The sequence below is a fragment of the Akebia trifoliata genome, chromosome 10 (genome assembly GCF_017979445.1).
Source record: "Akebia trifoliata isolate Shusen 1 chromosome 10, ASM1797944v1, whole genome shotgun sequence".
Classification (NCBI taxonomy): Eukaryota; Viridiplantae; Streptophyta; class Magnoliopsida; order Ranunculales; family Lardizabalaceae; genus Akebia; species Akebia trifoliata.
The window spans coordinates 2,717,250-2,742,537 of record NC_141384.1 but is presented as its reverse complement, the minus strand read 5'-3'; the positions used below and the strand labels follow the sequence as shown (position 1 = coordinate 2,742,537).

At 33.4% G+C, this 25,288-nt stretch overlaps 1 protein-coding gene across 1 annotated transcript; it reads right to left on the bottom strand.

The window, feature by feature from the left end:
- Positions 1-1,197: 1,197 nt before the first annotated feature.
- On the bottom strand, positions 1,198-17,830 carry LOC147392730 (leucine aminopeptidase 1-like). Its single transcript, XM_086455254.1, has 10 exons — positions 17,450-17,830; positions 16,636-17,050; positions 16,359-16,553; positions 15,385-15,610; positions 14,255-14,381; positions 14,011-14,106; positions 13,453-13,530; positions 12,937-12,997; positions 2,957-3,144; positions 1,198-1,693 (listed from the first exon to the last, which is right to left on the bottom strand). The coding sequence occupies exons 1-10, from the start codon at positions 17,657-17,659 to the stop codon at positions 1,565-1,567; spliced, it is 1,725 nt and encodes a 574-aa protein (XP_086311380.1). The 5' UTR covers positions 17,660-17,830; the 3' UTR covers positions 1,198-1,564.
- Between the last annotated feature and the right edge of the window lie 7,458 nt (positions 17,831-25,288).

The following is a 25,288-nucleotide window of genomic DNA, read 5'->3' as shown; positions in this document are numbered from 1 at the left end:
ATAAATTCGCAATAAGATATATGTATAACCCAAAATTAAGGTATTTTCATCTTCACAATGAGATATCCATTTGATATTGAGGTACAAGTCAAATATGGATATCCTTTTAAAAAAAATGTGTAATGATTTTTTAATGCCCCCCTCAGACACTCGCCCCCATCACAAAATCGTACATCATCTACATCGGGATACACATAATCATAAATCTTTTTCTTGTGTATCCTGAGGCAAATGATCTACAATTTTGTGATGGAGGCGCAAGAGGACACGTGTCAAAGGGAAGTGTTATATTATCACGAGTAAAAAAAAATTGGATAAATAGTCGGATATGGATATCCTTAGCAAAAGTAGGTAAAAAACCATATACAGATACCTGATATAGAGTTGGATAAGGATACAAATATCTAGAACCAATAAAGGATTAACCCTTTTTATTGATTCCTACTTGTTGGATCAAAACATTTATTGAATGAGGTATTCAACTTGACGTACGAATTCAAAAATAATTCTTTATTGGTTCAACCTCCTATGACTATGAAGAGAATAAATCTTATAATAGAAGGGTAGGAAAAAAAAAATGAAAATCAGTCCAAGTCCTTTGACTTAGGTCCCATATGATTGTTCAAAAAAATCAACAAAAAAAAAATTAAAAAATTGATTTGTTGGTTTACGATTGTGCATTTCACAACAAAACCATTCCTTGAGACAAATCTGTTAGAAATATTCAGTGATTTTAAAGTCTGCCAACTCTATTTTTGACAATTTCCTAGAGGCAAACATTTTATGAGAAAATCCATTTTCGCTGTAAGACCGATTAAATGAGGAATAATAATCACTTTTAACCTTAAAATTGGTTTTTTATATTTAGAGCTGGTATGGACCCTTGAAAATTTTCTCCTTTCCCACTCATGGAAATAGGATAATTTTCGACGAAAAATTGCTTTCACACAGAATCTTACACTGGGTGGCAAACATTTGATGTGCATTGTACTTGATTATTATGAAGGCAATCAAAATATTTAAGCTAATTGTACATTTAAAAGCATCTGAGATCCACAATAATGGCAGTATTACCACCTCTAATACATTTGCGACATTTATGAATTTGAAGGAAAAAATAGGCTCTAAAATCAGGCTAAATCTGTCTTCGAGGCCATCTAAGTTACAAGAACAATTGAGATTTGTTGAACATTCCGAGACAATAAAAAACCTCAACATTTCATTTGAGACCAAAACCAAACTGTATTGGCCAAAATATCTGAGAGACAAAATGAAAATTAAAATCATGATTACACGAGTACGTTGACCACGACAATAACCAAGTCAGATCACCTTGATCAATGGTAGAAACATATCCAATTTAATTGAGATACACAACCATCATTGAAGCATTTGACTTGAAAAGCAAATAAACCTCAAAACCAAACAATGTATTTCTCCCTTCAATCTCATTTTATTAAAATTATAATTGGATCTTAATGCACCACATTATCCAATTGAGCTTTCTTTCACCCTGTGTTCCTGCGAACGTCATTGCACCTAAATCAGTAAATTTCTAATTGAGCTAGGAAGAGTTCTTCAGAACCCACTCCACCAGGGTTGAGACACCAAATCCTGTTGCCGCGCGTTTCTTATCATTCCAAACAGGGCCCGCCATGTCTATATGCATCCATTGAACCTTCTGATCAACAAACTGCAAAAAGAGGCATTTTGACCTTCAGAATCAAATCAACATTATCATACATCCTACACATCCTACAATGAACATGATGAAGTTTGTTTTTGGAAGTTTGGCAGATCAATGGACAATACCGAAGGTGTATGGACCGGTCCATACTCCATTGTTTTAATTTCCATGGGGCAAGTTGCCCCCTCCCCCCAATACACTCACATCCACACCAATATTCAGAGTCAAAGCTCGATGGCATACAACATATTCAAGTCAAATGGATTCACTCAAGTGAATCAAGACTTAGGAGTGCAACTTGGTCCGGTTCAAACTGAGAACCGAACCAAACTGATAGCTTTGGGCTGGTTTGGTTCGGTTTGAAACAAGTTGTGGTTCAGTTCTTGGCTATGAAAATGTAGAACCGGTCAACTCAGTTCAGTTCTCAATTCAAGGTTTGTATAGAACCAAACCAAACCAAGAATCGAACCCTTATAAAATAAGAAAACATATATATTAATCTATAATGGATTGGAGCATGAAGGAAGGCGGAGGATGATTTTTTTTTTATCATGCTTACTGCTTAGGATAACGGACATAGATTAATGACTTATTATATGAAATATTTCATGTTTATTATCATTTTTTTCATTAAAATATATGTTGCTCCCAAAGCATCTTTATAGGATATATTGGCAACCCATAGAACCGAACAAAACCGACCATTAGTTTGGTTTGGTTGTTCAATGGGTAATTTGGTTCGGTTCGGTTTTGGTTCTTATTAGTGGAGCTGACCTAGGTTGGTTCGGTTTCGATTTGGACCCAAACCGAACCAATCCGATCCAAGTTGCACCCCACAAGACTCATCATCATCAAGTTGTTGAACTTCCCAAAAAACATGCAGAAATTGAAATATAATTCATAGAGGAATCAACCAGGAATGGATCCTAATGATCTCTAGCTAAGAAGTCATCCCAGTCTAATCATAAAAGGAATATGATAGTAGGACGGTTAAAGTCATTCAATTTAAGTCAAGTTTTGCATTAGAGATCTTGTTGCGGGAACCATGTGGTGGCGGTTGACGGATATGAATCATGTGATCAGACAGATGTAGGACATGCAAGTACTAACTTACGATCCCAGTAAAATATAGTGTTTTTTTTTTTTAATTTTATTTGTGTGGGTGGGTGGGGGGGGGGGGGGGGGGTAGCAAAATAATATTGTGAGTTTAAATATGCTTGCACAACAGTCAAAATGTAAAAGAAAAGAAAAGAAAATAAAAATCCCAACCTGTTTCAAGAATAAAGCTGCCGTGATAGCACCACCTTGACGACCGCCTGTGTTCACCATATCAGCAACCCCTGATTTCATGGACTCCCAATAGCTTTCCTCCATTGGCATCCTCCAAAACTTCTCTCCAGTAATCTCCGAAGCCGCAAAAAATTCCTTGGCTAGGTCATCACTGGGTGTAAAGACTCCTGAATAAATAGAGGTTTTTCGACATTAATAAATTCAGTATATTTAACAGAACTCAGCCCTTAATTGTATCAGATTGTGTCACTGTTCTAAAACTACAGAGTTCAAACATTGGGCAGGTCACTTGCTGGAAAAACAGTATGCAATGAAGAATGGAGAGTTAAAACCATAGTAACAAAAAACTCCGTTGTTTTTTTCGGAAAAAGTCTCGTTAAAAACGCATATTCTACCTCTAACTAAAATAAATAAAAACTCGACTTTATAAAATAAAAAAACACACATTTTTACATTTTTAAACATGTTTTTTCAAAAGGAAAAAAAAAAAAAAAAAAACTTTTTTCAATATCTTGTTGTTATGGTTTTTAAGTTTTTTCAATAGTAAGTTATTTTGCTCAAAAGACACATTGATGGTTAGACTTCTTTTCATCATAAAATATAAAATTATGTGTGGAAACATGTTATCATGCATACATATTCAGTACTCAGTAGTATATATATATATATGGAAATGTTCAGCACCCAACCATTTTTGTCTTACATGGGTTAGAAGTTTTGGAATGGGCTGATTTTTGGTGAAGGCCAATCACAAATACCAGAAAATAAGGAACCAGAATCCATAATCCAATATCCAGATGGAAATATAGAAATAAATTTTCCTTCATTTAAAAGATCAGTCATACTTACGGATGAAACAAATTCTATAATTACAATACCATTAACAGAAAACCTGACCCCAGGAAGAACATCCATAAGTAGAGCCTCTACAAGTAGAGATTTGAAACTCAAAGGAATCAAAGATGAAACAATCCCAGTAGCATATTACCATGATCCCAAAAAATTAAATACCCAATCTCCTAATTCTTCACCAACCCAGTCACAGATGCATGATGACTTACCTCAAATACACGTAATAGAAAAAATAGAATTTAAACCAAACATTCCTCTTATAAAACTAGAATACATCATTTCCAAAGAAAAAGAAGAATTTGAAGAAAAATCAGAAAATTATCAAGAACAAGTTTGGAAGTTCTATTATGAACATCTAAAAAAAGTCAAAAAACAAATTTCATTTTTTGAATGGTATAACAAATATTTTAAAATCCCTATACAAAAAAAAATTTACGTGATCAAATCAAATCTTTGGGATGTACCGAGAATAGGACAGATAGAATCTGTCCATCCTCCACCAATAAATGAAATAGTAATACCGGTAAACAAAAACACAGTAATAGGATCACCTTATAAATCATTAGAACTTAGGGAAGCAGAACAAGAAAGACTACCTACAAGCAGAGATATAAATAATATAATGAAACAAAATAATTACACTAATAGATATCTCAATTCTATTGGAGAACAATTAACAAGAATAGAAGACATTTATTCAAAACCACAAGAAAAGGAAAAGGTAAAAACCAAATTCCACCAAGAAAATAAAACTCCAATATTCACCCCTTATGAGATACCAGAAAAACTACGAATGACAATTCCAGATAAACAAGAGATGTTACAAGAAATAAATGAAAAACTAGCCAAATTAAGTATAGGAAAAGGAAAAGAAATCATAGTAGTAAACAAAATAGAAGAATTAAACAAAACAGAGTCAAAAACAAGTTCCACAGAGGACGAAGATGAAGACTATACTGAAAAAGATTTACAACAAATCTCTAACCAATTTCATGAAGAAGTCAATATGGCTACTACCATACACAAATCAAGACTTAGGCCAACCATGCCTAATTATTATAGTAGACCCACACCAATTGATATACAATACGAAGAAAGAAGCATGATGACCCAATCAGTATATGATGGGAAATCCTTACATGAATGGAATATGGATGGATTAACAGAATACAATATTTTATCATTATTACAAGAAATGACTATGGTATCTACAGCAGCACAACCATATGCATCAGACCACCAAATAGCCCAAAGGTTAGTTTCAGGATTTACAGGTCAATTAAAAAGATGGTGGGACCATTATGTCACAGCAGACCAAAGAAACTTTATTCTTATCAAAAACAAAACAACTGAAAATGGAGTACTTATAAAAAAAAAAACAAGGACAAGACATAGGAGACGCGGTCAATACTCTTATACATGCCATAGCAAAACATTTTATAGGAGATCCAGATCCATATAGAGATAGATCCTCAGAATTATTAACAAATCTCAGATGTCCAAAACTCCATGACTTTAGATGGTACAAAGATGTCTTCTTTACCAAAGTTATGCTTAGAACAGACTGTGGTCAAAACTTTGGGAAAGAAAAATTCATTTCAGGATTACCCACGTTATTTGCAGAAAAAGTAAGAACAAAAATCATATCACAAAACAATGGAAATATTCCATATGATGACCTAACTTATGGACAATTAATTTGTTTTATCCACTCAGAAGGTCTCAAACTCTGTAATGACCTCAGACTCCAACATAAACTAAAACAAGATCGGTTTTCCACAAGAAAAGAACTAGGACAATTCTGTGAACAGTGTGGACTACCTCCCCCTTTTCAATCCTCTCCTTCAAAACTCTCCAAACGTTCAAAAAAATTTCGCCCCCGATATGGTAGGAATAGTAGAGATAGTGAGAACAAAATCTCTAGACCAAAACAATCTTATTATAAGAAAGTTCCTAAACAACAAAAGAAACCTTTTGAACGTTTAAAACAGACAAAACAAAAAAGAAAAATACCTACATGCTACAAGTGTGGAAAGATAGGACATTATAAAAACCAATGCAAAGTAAAGCAGAAGATAAATGAATTAGAGATAGATAAAGATTTAAAAGAGCAATTGACAAACTTAATGATAAACTCTGACTACACTAGCAGCAGCCAAGAAGATAACGTAAAAAATGAAGCCCAAGATTCCAGTGAACCAGAAGAAACAGAAAAATTTCTTCAATTTTGTAATACAACCTGTAGGTGCAAATCAATAAATACCCTGACAAGAGAACAAAAAGTATTATTTGATTATATAGACAAAATAGAAGACCCAGAATTACAAAAGGGGTATCTATTACAATTGAGAGAAACAATAAAAAGGAAGAAACAAAAGAAAAAGATTTTCAAGGATACAATCTCCAAGAAATATTTAAAAGATTTAAAACACCAGAAAGAGAAGTAACAATTCAAGATTTACAAAGAGAAGTAAATCAAATAAAAGAAGAAATCAAAAGGTTGCACATAATCAATAAAGGACAACAAGAACAAATAGATCTATTAAACTTTAATAAACTAAAACAGAAAGAAGTAATAGAAGAGGAAGAACAAACAGAAGAAAATTTTGTCTAAATAATTAACAAGATCCAATTCCAAAAATGGTTTGTCAATATACAGTTAGTAATAAACAAAGAATTTATGGTAACAATTGTTGCTTTAATAGACTCAAGAGCAGATTTAAATTGCATACAAGAAGGGATAATCCCAACAAAGTATTTCGAGAAAACCACAGAAGGAATATCAACTGCAGATGGTTCAAGCTTAAAAATAAAATACAAACTCTCCAATGTCCATGTTTGTAATCAAGGAATCTGTATAAATACCCATTTTATCTTAGTAAAAAATCTAACCAAATTTGTGATTCTAGGAACACCCTTTTTGGCCCTGATTCAACCCTTTACAGTAGATTCAAAAGGAATAAAATGTAGACTATTAGACCAAGAAGTACAATTCAAATTCATACAAGAACCTCAAGATAAAGAGCTAGATATAATAAAAGATAAAGCCATCACAAAAACAATCAACTTGATAAATAAAAAGAAAAAACAATTAAAGTTTTTAAAACAAGAGGTAAATTTCTTAAAAACTCAAGAACAATTAGACAGTCCTGAATTGAAAATAAAAATCCAAAATTTCAAAGAAAATCTTGAGAAGGAAGTATGCTCTAGTTTACCTAATGCCTTCTGGCATAGGAAACAACATGAAGTCACTTTACCATATGAACCAGACTTCATTGAAAGAGAAATCAAAACTAAAGCAAGGCCCATTCAAATGAAAAAGGAGGATTTAGAATACTGCAAAAGGGAAATACAAGATTTATTAAACAAGAAACTAATAAAACCAAGTAATTCCCCCTAGAGTTGTCCTGCATTCTATGTTCGAAAACATTCAGAAATAAAAAGAGGAGTACCCAGATTAGTAATAAATTATAAGCTTCTAAACAAGGCGCTTAGATGGATAACGTATCCTATACCCAATAAAAAAGATTTATTAAATAGATTGTATGAAGCCACTATTTTCTCAAAATTTGACATGAAATCAGGCTTTTGGCAAATAAAAATAGCAAATCAAGATAGGTACAAAACAACTTTCACAGTACCATTCGGATACTATGAATGGAATGTAATGTCATTTGGATTAAAAAATGCACCCAGTGAATTTCAAAAAATTATGAATGATATTTTCAACTAATTTTCAAAATTTATTATAGTATACATAGATGATGTCCTTATATACTCAAAATCAATAGAACAACATTGGAAACATTTAGATGCCTTTATTAATACTATAAAATTTAATGGATTAGTAATATCAACCCCAAAAATAGTTTTGTTTCAAACTCAAATTAAATTCTTATGACACAATATCAAGAATGGAACAATAATCCCAATAGAAAGATCATTACAATTCGCAAATAAATTTCCTGATGAAATAAAAGACAAAAAACAATTACAAAGATTCCTAGGAAGCTTAAATTATATAAGAGACTTCTACCACAATCTTCATATTATAACAAAACCTTTATTTCAAAGACTAAGAAAGAAAGTTCCAGAATGGACTAAAGAACACGCAGAAGCTGTCAAGCAATTAAAGTTAAGATTACAAGAAATACCCTATTTAAATATTCCAAACCCCCAACTACTGAAGGTAGTAGAAACTGACGCAAGTGATATAGGATATGGAGGAATATTAAAACAAGAGACAAACAAAAAACAAGAACAATTAGTAAGATATACTTCAGGAATTTGGAACCCTACACAACAAAAATATTCTACAGTTAAAAAAGAGATTTTATCCATTGTTTTATGTATTTCCAAATTTCAAGAAGATTTACTCAATCAAGAATTTATTTTAAGAATAGATTGCAAATCAGCAAAATTTATTTTAGAAAAAGACGTCAAAAATATTGCTTCAAAACACATTTTTGCCCGATGGCAAGCCATATTATCTATTTTTGATTTCAAAATAGAATATATAAAAGGAGAAGTTAACTCTATACCAGATTTTCTTACCAGAGAATTTTTACAGGGTAAGCAAGATGAGTGAAAATCCAATAAAACCAAAATCCAAAAGTTCTTATGCCATGGGAACAGCCACTCCAGCAAAAATAACTCCAATAAACCCCTTCAATTTGGCTCCCCTAGTAATCTGTCCAACAAGTTCCAAGTTTTAGGTACCACAAGTCCAATAAAGTCTTACTCCCAGACAACGACAACTTCTTCAAGTCAAGAACAAGAACCCACCTCTCCATTTTCCTTAAGACCACAATATATTTACAAGTCTAACCTAACTCCGATCATGACAATAGAACCTGAGTTAGAAAAATCTTGTCCAAAAACAATTGCCCAGTCAATTTTCATCAAACCAAATCATTTTATCTCATCAATCCACACCAAAACCCAAAAATTCTATGAGTTCATTCTCGTAGATTCAGACTCTGCACTCATCACCCATACTCCAGACAAGAATGACCCTAATAGAATTTCCCATTCAAAATGTCAAATCCTAAAAATCCTTACCCTCACTACCTGGGGACAGAACCCCAATACTATGAAAAGACTATTCCAACCTTTCAATCCCCAATATTACAATTACTGGGACTGTCAAAAGGCCTGGTTTAATATTTTCACCTTCCAAAATGATCAATATAACCATTCCTGATTTTTCCTATTCAATGATCAAATCAAGATCCAGTTCCCAAATTGGTTCGCAGAATGGTGGAATCAATATGGACCCATACCAGCCATTCTCCCTGCACCAGTACAGGAAGGATTCCAATATTTCATGGCTCCAGAGCACCTGAGTCAAACTCCAAATCTTTTAACCTTTTTTGCACAATTTTCCCTAGCATGGATCTGCTGTTGGGAATACTGTACAGGTTCAATATCTCAATTTCATCCAATTCCAGCATTCTCTAGAAAATTTAAAGTCAAATGGTGGGCAAATCTGAGATTCGATAAAGCCACTAAAGCAAGAGTAACAACATAGTTGCATAGTCATCCTCAACAATCAAGAATAACTGCACCAAGTTCCTAAGAATTTCCACTATCCAAGTCGCAATTACAATCCAAATTGGCAGGAGCATCTTCAAAGGCAGAAATGGGCAAGCACTTACTTGAAGCACTATCTCAAGTTGATGAAGATGAAGACCCTTTTGAAGACTTCACTCCTCTTAACGAAGATGATTGTGAAGGAATACTTCCTCCATGCCATTATTCAAATATATGAAGTCAAGAAAAGTCAAGTCAAGAAGATCAAGAAAAGTCAAGTCAAGAAATAGAATATCCAAGAATGATCTAGAATAGAAATAATAAAATATTATTATCTTTAGTGGGAAACCACCCAAAGACAGCCGCCCATGTGCTGTTAGAGATAAAAGAGAATATCTAAATAGTATCTTCTTTGGAACCTGATAGCCACCTGTCCTAAATCTTACCCATCAACTTGTTCATCTATTTCAATTTACCCCACTTTATTCTTTCAAAAGTCGCACCTGATATTCTTATCTCCTCAAAAGCAAACCCCATTATCAAAAAGCAAACCCCACTATGATCCTTATCTCCTCAAAAGCAATCCCCATTATCAAGATTCCAATAATTAAAGACAAGTGTCAAGATCCCTGTTCGGACTCAAAATAACTTATTTCAAGTCCTAGCTCTATAAAAGAGGAGAAAAACTTCATTTGCAAGTATTCGGAAAAACCTTCAGAGAAAAGAAAACCCTTGATTTCCCATCTACTCAACCAATCAAACTTCTTAGCCAACTTTCTTTTAGCCAATTTCTTTCCATCACCAAGGATCCAGAAAAGAAACTATTTAGGTAATCTTTCTTTCCATTAAGTAATTTTCTTTAAAGAAATATTTTGTATTAAGTTGTTATTTTACTTTGTCCTTTGTAAACAAGTTTGTTATAAACTATTTTGCTTTAACTGTTTTTGTTATACTTATGCCTCGTTATAATTTTAATATAGAAGAAATGTATGAATTATTAAGAATGTATTTCGAAGAATTACTTGTCAAAGAATTATCTTATTCAAGAGAAAACAGACCAAGAGACGAAGAATACTGGGAAAACCATAAAAAATTAGTCGAAATCAGAGAAGAATATTTCATAATGTCCAGATTAAGATTTGAGGAAAGGAACCCCTGGATTAAGTTCTTACCAGCCCAAGACAGAGTAAGATTTAGGTTTATCGGACCACATAATTAAGCCTAGACTGTTAAATCTATTTTGAATTTACTTCTGTAATAAAGATCCTGAGTGAAGTGGTATCAGAGCCATATTCTTTCAAGAAATTAGTTTGATTAAATAATTCTTAGTAAGTTCATTTCGAAAATTTTCGTCTGACCCAAGTCGCGTATCCCTCTTGTTGGCCAACTGAGCTGTTTCCTCGGGAATAAATCGTTGACAGTCCGGAAAATTTAACTCTTGAACTAACTATGAATACCTTAGTCAAATTTATTTCTGGAAAATATAGTTCAGATCCAGAAAACCCAGATGTCTTAAATATGGAAGAAAATTCTATTACAGAGATTGAAACAAGTTTACACAATTAGAATATACCAAAAGTTCCAATTAAAAATATTTACACAAAAGGAAACTTTCTTACAAAAACAGATTACACTATAAAGACATATGAACAAACAGTACCTCTATTAGCAGATCACCAAACAATAGAATTATTTTCAAAAGAATCAATACTAAGACATCAACAGAAACACAAATTTTTACATATTGGATTAATTCAAGTGGGGATAAAACCCTTAACAAGAATAGGATTAAAAGCTTCAGTATTATTATGTCTAAGAGACAAAAGACACCTCAATTTCACAGATTCCTTATTAGGTTTAGTAGAATCAAGTCTTTGTGATGGACCAATATACTTTGACAGTTTTCCAAATTTCACAGTAGCCCTAACAGATCCAAGAATAATTAAAGTTTTAAGCCTTAACACACAAACTTCAGGATATAGTATGATACCAGGATCCCAACCATTAGCATTAGTATTTAGAATAGTATACAAAACAATGACTACTACAATAAACCCAGGAGCCCTGACAAGACCATCTTTAGAAGGAGAAACCCTTTTATTACAAAGCAATATATACAAGTCAAACAAATTAGTTCCCAAAAGAATTTCCTGGAACGATGTCCAGTTACCATCAACATGGAACTTAGCAGGAGAAGGCCAATCACAAATACCAGAAAATAAGGAACCAGAATCCATAATCCAATATCCAGACGGAAATATAGAAATAAATTTTCCTTCATTTAAAAGATCAGTCATACTTAGGCTTAATTATGTGGTCCGATAAACCTAAATCCTACTCTGTCTTGGGCTGGTAAGAACTTAATCCAGGGGTTCCTTTCCTCAAATCTTAATCTGGACATTATGAAATATTCTTCTCTGATTTCGACTAATTTTTTATGGTTTTCCCAGTATTCTTCGTCTCTTGGTCTGTTTTCTCTTGAATAAGATAATTCTTTGACAAGTAATTCTTCGAAATACATTCTTAATAATTCATACATTTCTTCTAATATTAAAATTATAACGAGGCATAAGTATAACAAAAACAGTTAAAGCAAAACAGTTTATAACAAACTTGTTTACAAAGGACAAAGTAAAATAACAATTTAATACAAAATATTTCTTTAAAGAAAATTACTTAATGGAAAGAAAGATTACCTAAATAGTTTCTTTTCTGGATCCTTGGTGATGGAAAGAAATTGGCTAAAAGAAAGTTGGCTAAGAAGTTTGATTGGTTGAGTAGATGGGAAATCAAGGGTTTTCTTTTCTCTGAAGGTTTTTTCGAATACTTGCAAATGAAGTTTTTCTCCTCTTTTATAGAGGTAGGACTTGAAATAAGTTATTTTGAGTCCGAACAGGGATCTTGACACTTGTCTTTAATTATTGGAATCTTGATAATGGGGTTTGCTTTTGAGGAGATAAGGATCATAGTGGGGTTTGCTTTTTGATAATGGAGTTTGCTTTTGAGAAGATAAGAATATCAGGTGCGACTTTTGAAAGAATAAAGTGGGGTAAATTGAAATAGATGGACAGGTTGATGGGTAAAATTTAAGACAAGTGGCTATCAGGTTCCAAAGAAGATACTATTTAGATATTCTCTTTTATCTCTAACAGCACATGGGCGGCTGCCTTTGGGTGGTTTCCCACTAGAGATAATAATATTTTATTATTTCTATTCTAGATCATTCTTTGGATATTCTACTTCTTGACATGACTTTTCTTGATCTTCTTGACTTGACTTTTCTTGACTTCATATATTTGGATAATGACATGGAGGAAGTATTCCTTCACAATCATCTTCCAAAATCAGCCCATTCCAAAACTTCTAACCCATGTAAGACAAAAATTGTTGGGTAAATGGTTGGGTGCCGAATAGGACCCATATATATATATATATATATATATATTATATATATATATATATATATAGATTGTTTTTTTCCCATTTCTTTCCCCTTTTTCCGTTTTTTCCTTGCTATTTTAAACCCACATTCTGACTTGGTGACTATGGTTAAAACAACTAAAAATGGAACATACCTGCAATTGAGGGTCCAAGGGCTACTATACATGCCCCAGTTAATGTTGCCAGATCAACTATCTGCAGATATCAATTTAGAAAGATCTAAGCAAGAATCGAAACCGAGGTACAATACATAAGAATATCAAGCAATGGAACAATAGAAAATAGCAAAATATCGAGCATAAAGTCTTTTAAGGTGTGGAATGTTGGATACTTGGATCCACGCATCCGGCAAACACTATAAATTTGTGAATTGATTACATGTAACCCACATCATTTCCTTACCTATATGGAGCAAATAATGTTCATTGAACAATATTCACGTAGGGTACAATCTTGCAAAGCTATTGTAAGATGTTCTTTGTTTATTAAAATATACTATTTGTTCACCTAAGTTTTCTCAATTTAGCAAGGCTGATATTTACAAATTTCCTTCCAACTTTAAGTACCCATTAATGTGAAACACAACCAATGTATCTTGTAATCCTCATAATTTGCTGGAAATACTAACAAGAACCATCTTTGTCTATTACCTTCTCCACACCTTGGTTGCAAGCATATACCAAAGCATCTGCAAGTGTAAGTCTGCCTTCAGCATCAGTGTTATTGACCTGCGAAAAACAAAAAAGCAATGCCACAAATCATTCTTAATAGGAGCCCGTTTGAATGAACATAAAAAAGTAACTTTTTTTTTTAACTTTTGAAAGTTACAAAGCTCGTTTGGATTCATTTTACAAAAACTACTTTTAAAAAGTAAAAATCTTAACTTTTTAAAAAGCAAAAGGAAATTGCTTTCTTCTTTTTAAAAGTTACTTTCTCCCAAAGCTACTTTTTTCCTAGCTACTTTCTATTTTCTATCCAAACGGACTCTAGGAAATATCTAACTTGCAATTTTTTTTTCTCCATAAAAAACAATAGTTTAAAATTTTAACCACTTGTAAGGCATGCAAGTTTAGTTGCAAGGCACTCATCCACCTAAAATCCTATACGATCCACAACTGTGTGAATGTGGGTGGTGGGAACCATAAAACGTTTTTATTTTTATTTCATGGATTAATAAATAATTAAAAAAAAAAAACTAGAAGAATTACCTCTATAGTTTTCCCATTTGAAGCTGTAACAACATCTCCAGGTCTCATGCCTGTACCACTTATCATGTTCTCACAAGCCGCAACAATGAAGTGGACCTGGAAATGCAAAACTCAGATATGTTCAAAAGCATGTCCATCATCACATTTAAATGCTACAAAATAAAGCTCTATATCTATGATCCAAGAGGCCTTTTTTTTTTACAAGTATAATTCAACCCAACAAGAATAAAACTACACAACTTGCCTCTACTCCCGGAGGTTTGATTTGCCCAATGGCTTTTGCTGCACCTAGAACTGCTGCAGAGCCTCCCATGTCAAATTTCATGAGCTCAATTGAACAGCCTGGTCCTGTCTTGATGTTGTAGCCACCACTAGTAACACGGAGAACAACATAAATATTTAAGAAGCCAAAGAAAATGCTAAATATCAGTTATCGAAAAAAAAAGGCTAAATATCAAATATAAAAGATTTACTATACATATATGTTTTTTTTTTAAAAAGGAACAAGAACCATCACCCCACCGCCTCCTTTTCAAAAATTATCAGAAGGAGAATAATTGCACTAAAATTGGAAGAAATCCCCTTGTATGTGCCATAGACATGACACACATGTATGAGGCAATCGGATGGTGGATGAGGGATTCGGGGGAGGACCCACCAATTGATGAATAACACCTAATAGATAAACTATGCGAAAAAAATGAAAAAATCATATGATCCTGGCCAATCGATCTATTGCACTATTTCAAACATTTAGAAATAATATAACAAACATGCTAGACAGTCAAATTTTGACCTAGAAGATTTTTGAGGTCGAGCAGTCTTAATTTCACTATAAGTATAGGGTATGTGAATGAACGCTGGCTGGGCCACCTCGAAGGCATAAAAATAGGAAGAACGGAACATGTCATCTTCTTGTCCTTCCCTTTTGAGACAATAATTCCAAGGGAAGTGTTAATTTTCATGAACTTCTATGTTACCAAGGACATCAAATGCATCTGCAGTCCGAAATGCATTAACTGGTGATATAAATAAGAGTCCATGTTTTATTGAGCCTCAAGAGATCATAATCAATATCATGGGCCTCATGTTTTATTGGGATAAGCGCTTATGGAATTTATGGGTTCTTTGGGGATTTTTTATTTCGATGTATAGCTCCCTTGGTTGCTTTTCTTGTTTGTAAGTAGGTCTCTCGACCTCCTCCAGTATCTTTGCCTTTTTCTTAATTATAAATAAATTTCTTTATCTATCAAAAAATAGTAGTTCCTTAATTACTAATTAGTGACATTTTTCCTTTTCTAATAAAATGAACATATATATATAATAACAAATATGAAAAGGGAATCGCTCAAAAAACTTAAAAATTAAAAATACCTGTCAAACGTTAATCCCTTCCCAACTAACCCCAACTTGATTTTAACAGGCCCACTAAGAGGCTTGTAACATAAATGGATGAAATGAGGTGAATTTGAAGAGGCGGCAGCGACACCCAAATAAGATCCCATTTTCAGTTCTTTGCATTGTTCCTCATCCAATATTGTTGCTGTAAGAACATCACTGTACATGGAAGCAATTTGTGAAGCCTCTTCGGCTAGTACACCTGAGAGATGAGAATCAAAAAACCCAAACCACAATCAAACATTTCATTACCATCACTCTAAATACCAATGGAAACACCAACAGAAAGTTCTATCAAATTTTTCGTATGCCTTGTCAAAAAGATCAATATGCCAATTGAATGGCCCAAAGCAAAGAGTATATGGGCAACATGCATAACAATAGGTGATAAGCCACATTAGCTATAATGCAGGTCATGGTTTTAAATTTCGTCCAAGACAGATGACTAGCCAGAGTCTAGGTATCGTCCATGAACGAGACAGATAGACATGGCCTCTCAGATCTGCAGAATCTCACAAGATAAACGAGTCGACTCAGATGATATTTTAAAAATCTCAGCCGAGTCAGTAAAATTCATCAGAGTCAACCGGGATTTTGTATATTATAATGAAAATAATTAATCACTTTTTAGAATTTAAACATTTATTATCTAAATGAATATGATTTCTTAAAAAAACATCTTCTAATCTACCTTATTTCATAAAATAAAAAAATTATCATTATCATTATATATCTATATCTATATATATAACTATAAACTGAGTTAGATGGTTTATCTCATCCGAGATGAGTTGACTCGTCTGAGACAACTCGGTCTCACCCATGGACGAGACAAGACAAGAAATCAAACCATGATTTGAGACCATGATGCAGATAGGAGTGTATGCATTTTCTCATATTACATAGATGTAATCTAAATTAGAGAAATATGAAAGAGAACTCTTACGAACCAGGGGTGAGCACATTGGGCGGCGCATTTACAAGCTCTTTCCCAAAAATCACTCCCGAGCAAACATCACCAGCATATTTGAGCTTATTATTCAGTTCAGGTCCCACCCCAAAACCAATAATATCCACCGAACTAAGCCATGACTTCTTTGACTCCGACTTAAACCTATTATCTTCGTAAATCCCCAGCACAGTTCCTGGACCAATTAAACAATCCCACAAGTTTCAGTAAAAAAACATAACAAAACTCTCATACTCGAAAATTCATCAAATCCATACCAGATGCTATGGCCGAAGCTGTACTAAGCTTCGACTCGGACGGGAGTCCCTCAGGAGAAGCCAATGCAATAGCCACATTGCTTGCTTGGGCAGCCTTCGCTGCTGATGCAACGGCCTCACCAAGGCCCTTATAAGCATTTGTAGGTGAGGGCAATTGTCCAAGCCCAATCAAACCAATCCTTTTCAAGCCTAAACCCGAAAGCCTAAGCACGGTTGACTGCCCAGCCTTCCCCGTAAAATCCTCCTCCGAGGACACTTCGGCCAATAGACCACCCAAATGGGTATCTAATTTTTGCAAAATCGAGTTCTCAAACTTCAAGTTCTCATCCTTGGCCATGTCTTTTTCAGTTACACCAAGAGCAAGTATGTCTCCTTTCCATTCTACCAAATCAATCTCTTTCGCCGAAAAATCAATCTTCGGGTAATTTTCACAAACATATAACAAACATTTTAAAATCCAAAACAGAAAATACCCACCAACAGAAAATGCACAACAACTTGGATAAAATCTTAATCACATATTTATCGATTAAAACACGAAAAATAAATAAATTGAAAATCCATCTTTGGGAACTTTTCACAAACACATAACAAACATTTCAAAATCCAAAATAAAAAAATACCCACTAACAGAAAATGTATAACAACTTGGATAAAATCTTAATAACATATTTTTATAGATCTAAAATACCAAAAAAAAAAAAATTGAATCTTAATAACATATTTTTATAGATCTAAAATACCAAAAAAAAAAAAAATTGATTTTTTTTTTTTGTTGGGAAGATTACATATAGAGAAAGAAAGAGAAATGGACCTTGGGGACGTCAATGGTTGCAGGTTTGGTGAGGCCAAGAGTGGCACGAGTGAGAGTAGTGTGTGCCATGCGAACGTGTCTTCGAGAATAGATAGGAGAAGGGAGGGAAGTGCGCAGGATATGATAGGGGCGTAGTTTAGCAAGAAATGAAGAGGTGGAGGAAGTAAATAGAGAGGAGGGTAGAGAAGCAACAACAGCAGCACAAGCCATCTTCCACAATGGAAATTGTTTCTATTTATTGAGAAATTAAAGTGGGTGCGGATGATGGGGACATTGACGTCATCAACATCATCCACTCCCAAGTCCCAATGAGATTTATCTGAATAGATTTTGATAAAGATATTAGATATGCTTGTAAGATTCTTTTCTTGGATAGGCAACTATTCTTATACTCCTTTTTGTTTTTTTGAGTTTTATCTTTATAAGGAGAACTTGTTATACTTAAGGACATGTTATTAATCTAAAATGTTTTCAACCCCAAAATCCTAATTGATCTAGAAAAAAGATCTTGAAAGAATGTAAATTTATTCGGATTTTGTAATAAAATTGATTTAGTTTTCGTGAATGTTGGGTTTTTATATATGATAAAAATAAATAATTAAGAAAAAAATTTAGATCTATGATTTTGTGTCCTTGCCAAGTCAAATGTGGATGATTTATTACGTGCATTCATCACAACTCAATTGAAAAGAGTGTTCGTGTTTTGAAATTTATGTGTTAAGCTGATGAACCAATGGCATGACATCACGTGTATCGAAAAAACAAGTAAAATCATGTACTATAAGGGTCCAAAATTTTCTCTCCAATAATCAATCAGTCTTGTTTTTTATTTTTTGTTATTAAATACACATGGTGTCATGCCGTTGGTTCATCAACCTAGCACATAAAATTCAGTGAATCGGTGTTAGAGTGACCTCAAGAATGGAGGAATATGATTCGTCCTTACCCCAAATCCAAGTAAATAAGACATTCTTTTATTGTGTTATTAATCCTAATGTTTAAGATTTTGGGCCATTGGAGCTTTTTGTTATATTGCACGACGCACTCTTTTGAACTCATTGATCCCATGAAAGTTTTGTCCCTCTACGGTGGATTTGTCCGTTGAAAGTTGGTCTAATAATCGATTTTACCTATTGGATTTGAAATTTTTTTTATTAATGATTTTGGGCCATAATGAAAAATGCCCAATTCCAATGCCAAAATTACCAGTCAGACATTTTAATCTGTCGGTCCAGCAAAGATTAGGCTAAAACTTTAAATTTAAATTTTTTTTATTTTTTTATGTGTCCATTATACTTGCAGCTAACCCAATTGTCTAACTATTATATAGATTTTATATATACACAACCAGGTGTGTCTGACTAGATATACAATGTGTATAGACAAGATAATGCATACTCACCACATGGTGCCATGACCTAAGCATTTTGTGCACCAAAAGAGAACAAAAGAGAGAAAAAAAATGATTGATTGCAGAGTATACTAGTGTGGATCCAATTGAAGTGATTGTACACTTGGGGCCTGATTGGAAGCAAGGATCGTCATCACCACATTTGGAAGATGTCTGATTGGGGTTTGGGATAACCCTTTCAGGTGTTGTTCCACTTGAATCTATTTGATGTCAAGTTTGATTTGCATAAACCCTAAAAATGATAGAGAAAGTGTTAAGGAGTGTCCTTTCAGATCTGTTTGGATTTCCATTTTTGTCATTTTGTTATAAATGAAAAAAAAAAGAGTTTTGATAATATGATTCTCTTTTTCTATACACTCCCTTCATAGAACCATGCAAAACCATAAAGATATATCCTTATGTATCCCGAAGCAAATTATTCACCGTTCTGTGAAGGAGAGTACAGAAAAGGGAGTCAGATTATCATGACTGAAAAAAAAAAAAAAGACGAATTGACTCACTAAAAGTGATGCATGTGGCTTGTGCATAGAACCACAAATCTTTTTCTTTGTGTATCCCGAAGAAAACGATTTGTAATTCTGTGCACATGCCACATCAACGGCCTTAATATATCGCGACTCAAACAACAACAAAAAATGGTTAAACACAAACTTACTTCCATTTGATATGGGAAGATGAAATTCAATAACCACACAAGCATCTTTGTCGATTACATAAGCTTCTATATCATCAGGCAGGGGCGGAGCCAGGATTTTGCCCATGTGGGGGCAACTAAAATTGGAAAAGAAAAAAAAGAAGAAATCAAGGGGGTAATAGTGGCCCATTTTTTTTATCTGTCGTTAAAATCCATCGCAATAGCTCACTAATTCATAGACTTTGAAAATTCTTGTGGGAATAAGTGCCCCTACTCGAAATCCACCCCTGTCATCAGGAAAAAAAAAAAGAATATTTGTGCCTTTAGATTAGGGTCCATAGCTCAAATTAAAACCATGAAACGATTAATTAGCAAATCAAAGTTGGAATTGGCTCAAAAAGTCGAGTCATCTCTCCCTTAATTGTGCGTTCAAAGGCAATCATTAATCTCACTAGCAATTGTTCCATTTTTGACATTGGAAAGTTGATCTCAAAATTAGAAGCTAAACTTCCTTATGATCTCGATGAAGTTACTTATAATCAATTTTCAAAATGTCAATGATTATGGATGGATGTATGATTTTATAATAAAAAGATAATTAAAAGATACTATAAATAACAAGTTTATTTTCATTTCTGATTATATTTTCAATCAGTTTAGGTATCCAAACCCTAATAAATAATATCAAACAGCTTCCAATGATTTTAAAAAAGAGTCATGTTGGGGTGACACAGGATTTACTATGATTCTCACAATTCTGACGGACATGCATACATAACCGTATATGATTTTTACTCATATCGCGAGGAAACACATCTATGATTATTTGCACATTCCTAGTCAGACTTGTGAGAATCGCAATAAATAACCTGTGTCATTCCAGCATTTTTCTTTTAAAAAAATGCATGAATTTAATTTTATATGGAACCTGAGAATCAACCAAGTCCAACCCGACCCCATTAAGGTCAGATTTGGGCATAGTCATGTTAGGCCTGATAGAGTATAAGGCTAATTTAAAGTATAGTCCACCTCTTCAGGGCCGAAGCCACTGGTTGACCCAATAACAAATGGAGTCTTTGTAAATGATGACAAACATAATTAATGAGAAAATAAAAACAAATGAATTTATATTTGTCCTTGATTGGCGCCTTGTTATCAAGTCCAAAAGTAAAATAAACAATTAAAATTAAATTATACATATGGATGCAAGAGAGAAATATGGGAGTGTCAAATTAAATAAATAAATAAATAACTTTGAATAAGAAATAAGGCGGAGGTGGGGATCAACAATCCACTCCACACGCCTTTACCAACTTAGTTAAGTTACATTTCCTCTTTGGACAATCTTTCTTTTGATGATGTGGTGTCCAGACCCGTAGACCCGACTGGCAGGGGTGTGAATGTTGCTATACTTAAGGACATGTTATTAATCTAAATGTTTTCGACCCAAGATCCTAATTGATCTAGAAAAAAGATCTAAAAAAATGTAAATTGAATTGGATTTTGTAATAAAATTGATTTTAGTTTTTGTGAATGTTGTGTTACTATATATGATAAAAAAAAATTATTTAGAAAAAAAATTAGATCTATGGTTTTGTGCCCTTGCCAAGTTAAATGTGTATGATTTACCACGTGCATTCACTACAACTCAATTGAAAAAGCCGTTCATGTTTTGAAATTTATGTGTTAAGCTGATGAACCAATGGCATGATGTCGTGTGTATCGAAAAAACAAGTAAAATCATGTACTATAATGATTTCGAAATTTTCTCTCCACTGACCAATCAGTCCTGTTTCTTATTTTTTGTTTTTTGTTTTTTAAATACACATAGCGTCATGTCATTAGTTCATCAACTTAACACATAAAATTCAGAGAGTCAATGTTTGGAGTGATCTCATGATTGTACCTCATATCTCGTTTTCCTGACATAGAAGTGTGTAGGAACCATAAATGTTTTTCATCAAGATATGAGGTACTGCTCTAAATTAAGTAGAATGAAAGAATATGATTCGTTACCCCAAATCCAAGTAGATAAGACATTATTTTATTGTGTTTAAGATTTTGGGCCATTGGAGCTTTTTGTTCTATTGCACGACACACTCTTCTGGACTCATTGATCCCATGAAAGTTTCGTCCCTCTACGGTGGATTTTTCGTTGAAAGTTGGTCTAATAATTGATTTTAGCTATTGGATTTGAATGTTTTTTGTTAATGATTTTGGGCCATGATGAAAAATGCCCAATTCCAATGCCAAAATTACCAGTCAGACATTTTAATGTTTTTTTATTGATTTTTTTTAATTTTTTTATATGTGTCCATTATACTTGCAGCTAACCCCATTGTCTAACTATTATATAGATTTTATATATACACAACCAGGTGTGTCTGACTAGATATACAATGTGTATAGACAAGATAATACCTACTATACATGGCCCCACATGGTGCCATGACCTAAGTATTTTGTGCACCGAAAGAGAACAAAAGAGGGAACAAAAATGATTGATGGTAGAGTAAACTAGTGTGGATCCAATTGAAGTGATTGTACACTTGGGGCCTGATTGGAAGCAAGGATCGTCCTGATCGGGTTATCACCACATTTGGAACAAGTCTGATTGGGGTTTGGGATAACCCTTTTAGGTGTTGTTTGTTCCACTTGAATCCATTTTATGTCAAGTTTGATTTGCATAAACCCTAAAAAGTTATAGAGAAAGTGTAAAGGAGTGTCCTTTGAGATCTGTTTGGATTTCCATTTTTGTCATTTTGTTATAAATGAAAAAAAAAAGAGTTCCGAAGAAAATGATCTACGGTTCTATGAAGGGAGAGTACAGAAAAGAGAGTATATTATCACGATTCAAAAAAAAAAAGGGACGAATTGACTCACCAAAAGTGACGCATGTGGCTGTGCACAGAACCACAAATCTTTTTCCTTTTGTATCCCGAAGAAAAAGATTTGAAGTTCTATGCACGTGCCACATCATCGGCCTCAGATTATCGCGACTCAAACAAAAAAATATAAAAATAAAAAGATGGTTAAACACAAACTTACTTAGAATGAACCCATTTGATATGGGAAGATGAAATTCAATAACCACAAAAGCATCTTTGTCGATTACATAAACTTCTATATCATTAGGAACAAAAAAATGAATATTTGTACCTTTAGATTAGGGTCCATAGCTCAAATTAAAACCATGAAACGATTAATTAGCAAATCAAAGTTGGAGTTGGCTTAAAAAGCCGATTCATCTCTCCCTTAATTGTGTGTTCAAAGGCAATCATTAATCTTGTTGGCAATCGTTCCGTTTTTGACATTGGAAAGTTAATCTCGAAATTAAAAGCTAAACTTTCTTATGATCTCATAATCAATTTTCAAAATGTCAATGATTATGGATGGATGTATGATTTTATAACAAAAAGATTATTAAAATATATCATAAATAACAAATTTACTTTCATTTCTAGTAATATTTTCAATCAGTTTAGTTCTCGAACCCTAATAAAAATTATAAAAAAGCTTTCAATGATTTAAAAAAATGCATGAATTTAATTTTATATAGAACCTGAGAATCAACCCAAGTCCAAACCAAGCCCATTAAGGTCAGATTTGAGCATAGTCAACTTAGGCCCGATATAGTATAAGGCTAATCTAAAGTACAGTCCACCTCTTCAGGGCCGAGGCCGCTGGTTGACCCAATCACAAATGGAGTCTTTGTAAATGATGACAAACGTAATTAATGAGAACATAAAAACAAAAAAATTGATATTTGTCCTTGATTGGCGCCTTGTTATCAAGTCCAAAAGTAAAATAAGCAATTAAAATTAAATTATACATATGGATGCAAGAGAGAAATAAGGGAGTGTCAAACTCAAAAACAAAACAAAAAAAGAAAAAAACTTTGAATAAGCACGGGGTGGGGTGGGGGCATGTGGATTCAACAAGTTTGGAACCTAGATCACATGATCAACACTCCACATGTCTTTACCAACTTAGTTAAGTTGGCACTTTCGATACATTTCATCTTTGAACAATATTTTTTATTATGACAGGGTGTCTAGACACGGTAGGCCAGACTAGCAGGGGTGTGGCAACTGACCTCGATTATGTCACATTATCATAAGCCTTCTTAACCACTCCAATATCAAACGAGCAATCACCGATCTCCATGCGCTCCACATGTTCCAAAAGAGCAAATCTTTAACAATAAAACATTGATAACTTGGATTAAAAATCTATTTTATTTTATTTTATTGAATTGTGCCTCAAAACAATTATGGTCTACATTTAATGAGTTTTATTGTCTATTTGACTAGAGAAAAAATGTTAAGACTAGCATAAATGGGGTTTGAACCCATTGCTTAGTGGGACAAATTGCAATTCAACTTTGAGGTTGTGGGTTAAATCCTTATATGTTAGAGTCGTGATAATATGACTTGCTAGGTGGCATACTCAAAATGACTCCATGACGTGACAAGTTCGGGTATCGTAGATTTGAACGCTTGGGATACATGACTGCACTTTCCCATAAAATATGTATCCTCAATGTAAATGTGTATCATGATGCATATAGATATACGATTCCCAAACTTGTCTACGTCATGGAGTAATTTGAGTATGCCACTTGACGAGTCATATTATCAGGATTATATATTATGAACGTGACAAAAGCACAGTGAAGCTCAACATCTACACAATCTTACATGTGTATCTATCTGCTTCAACAACTAAGGTGGCACAATGTACACAAGACTTGTGGGAGAGGCCAATGTTACACCTTGGGTGCCCAAGGTCGCAACATGGCATTATCCTATTTAAGGTTTGTAGGCTATGTTGAACTTATACCTTATACCATAGAGGTGGTTGTACCTCTCCGAACATTTGCCACATTTCCCATAACGATGTTACGGTATTCGTGCAAATTGCTCTTTAACTATGACAATTGAACTTGAACTATTAATTGTTTTTTTATTATCGGTAAACCTGTTTTTTATGAGTTCAGTAACTTGGTGACGATGAGTTTTCACCTTAGGTCACTATTATCATCAACTGAAGATTTTACCAACTAAGCTACTTGATACCTACAAACTCTATATAGTTCGTTTAGGTAGAAAATGACCTTAGTCTAGTAGGATTCTTTCGAGGTGAGGTCTTATTGGTAGGAGGGCTTTGAGAAGACACCAAGAATTCCTGATGGGACGTCTTTGACAAACATCCCCCAATGTGCCAGATGTATGATTGATAAGAATTGATCCTACAAACACGATGGATATTTTAAAAGAAAAACCACAGAAAAAACAAATAAATAAAGGGCGATGGATATTTTTAAAGAAAAACCATAGAAAAAACAAATAAATAAAGGACTTCTAATAAGGAGTACGCATTTGATTTTGACAAATTTCTGTGCTAAGCTGATGGACAATGGTATGACACCACATGTATTGAAAAAGCAAGCGTGATTGTTTGGTGTAGAGAAAATTTAAGGGCATATTTGAATGCACATAAACTACTGCCTAGAAAATCATTTGCCAAGGAAATCATTTTCTACTATTTAAGCACAACATGAAAAAATTCATGAAAAAATATTTTTATTGTTTAAATTGCATTTAAAACAATAAAAACCATTATTTTAATTTGTTTTTTGTGTTATATAAAAAAATCATGTTAAAATCATTTTTGTGAAAAAATTGAAATAATCTCTTTTATAAAATAGGATAACAAATTCCTCCCAATATAAAAGTATTGAGAGTATCTATATGTATAATATTTAAGGGTCCTTGGGCTCAACTTTTGGCAT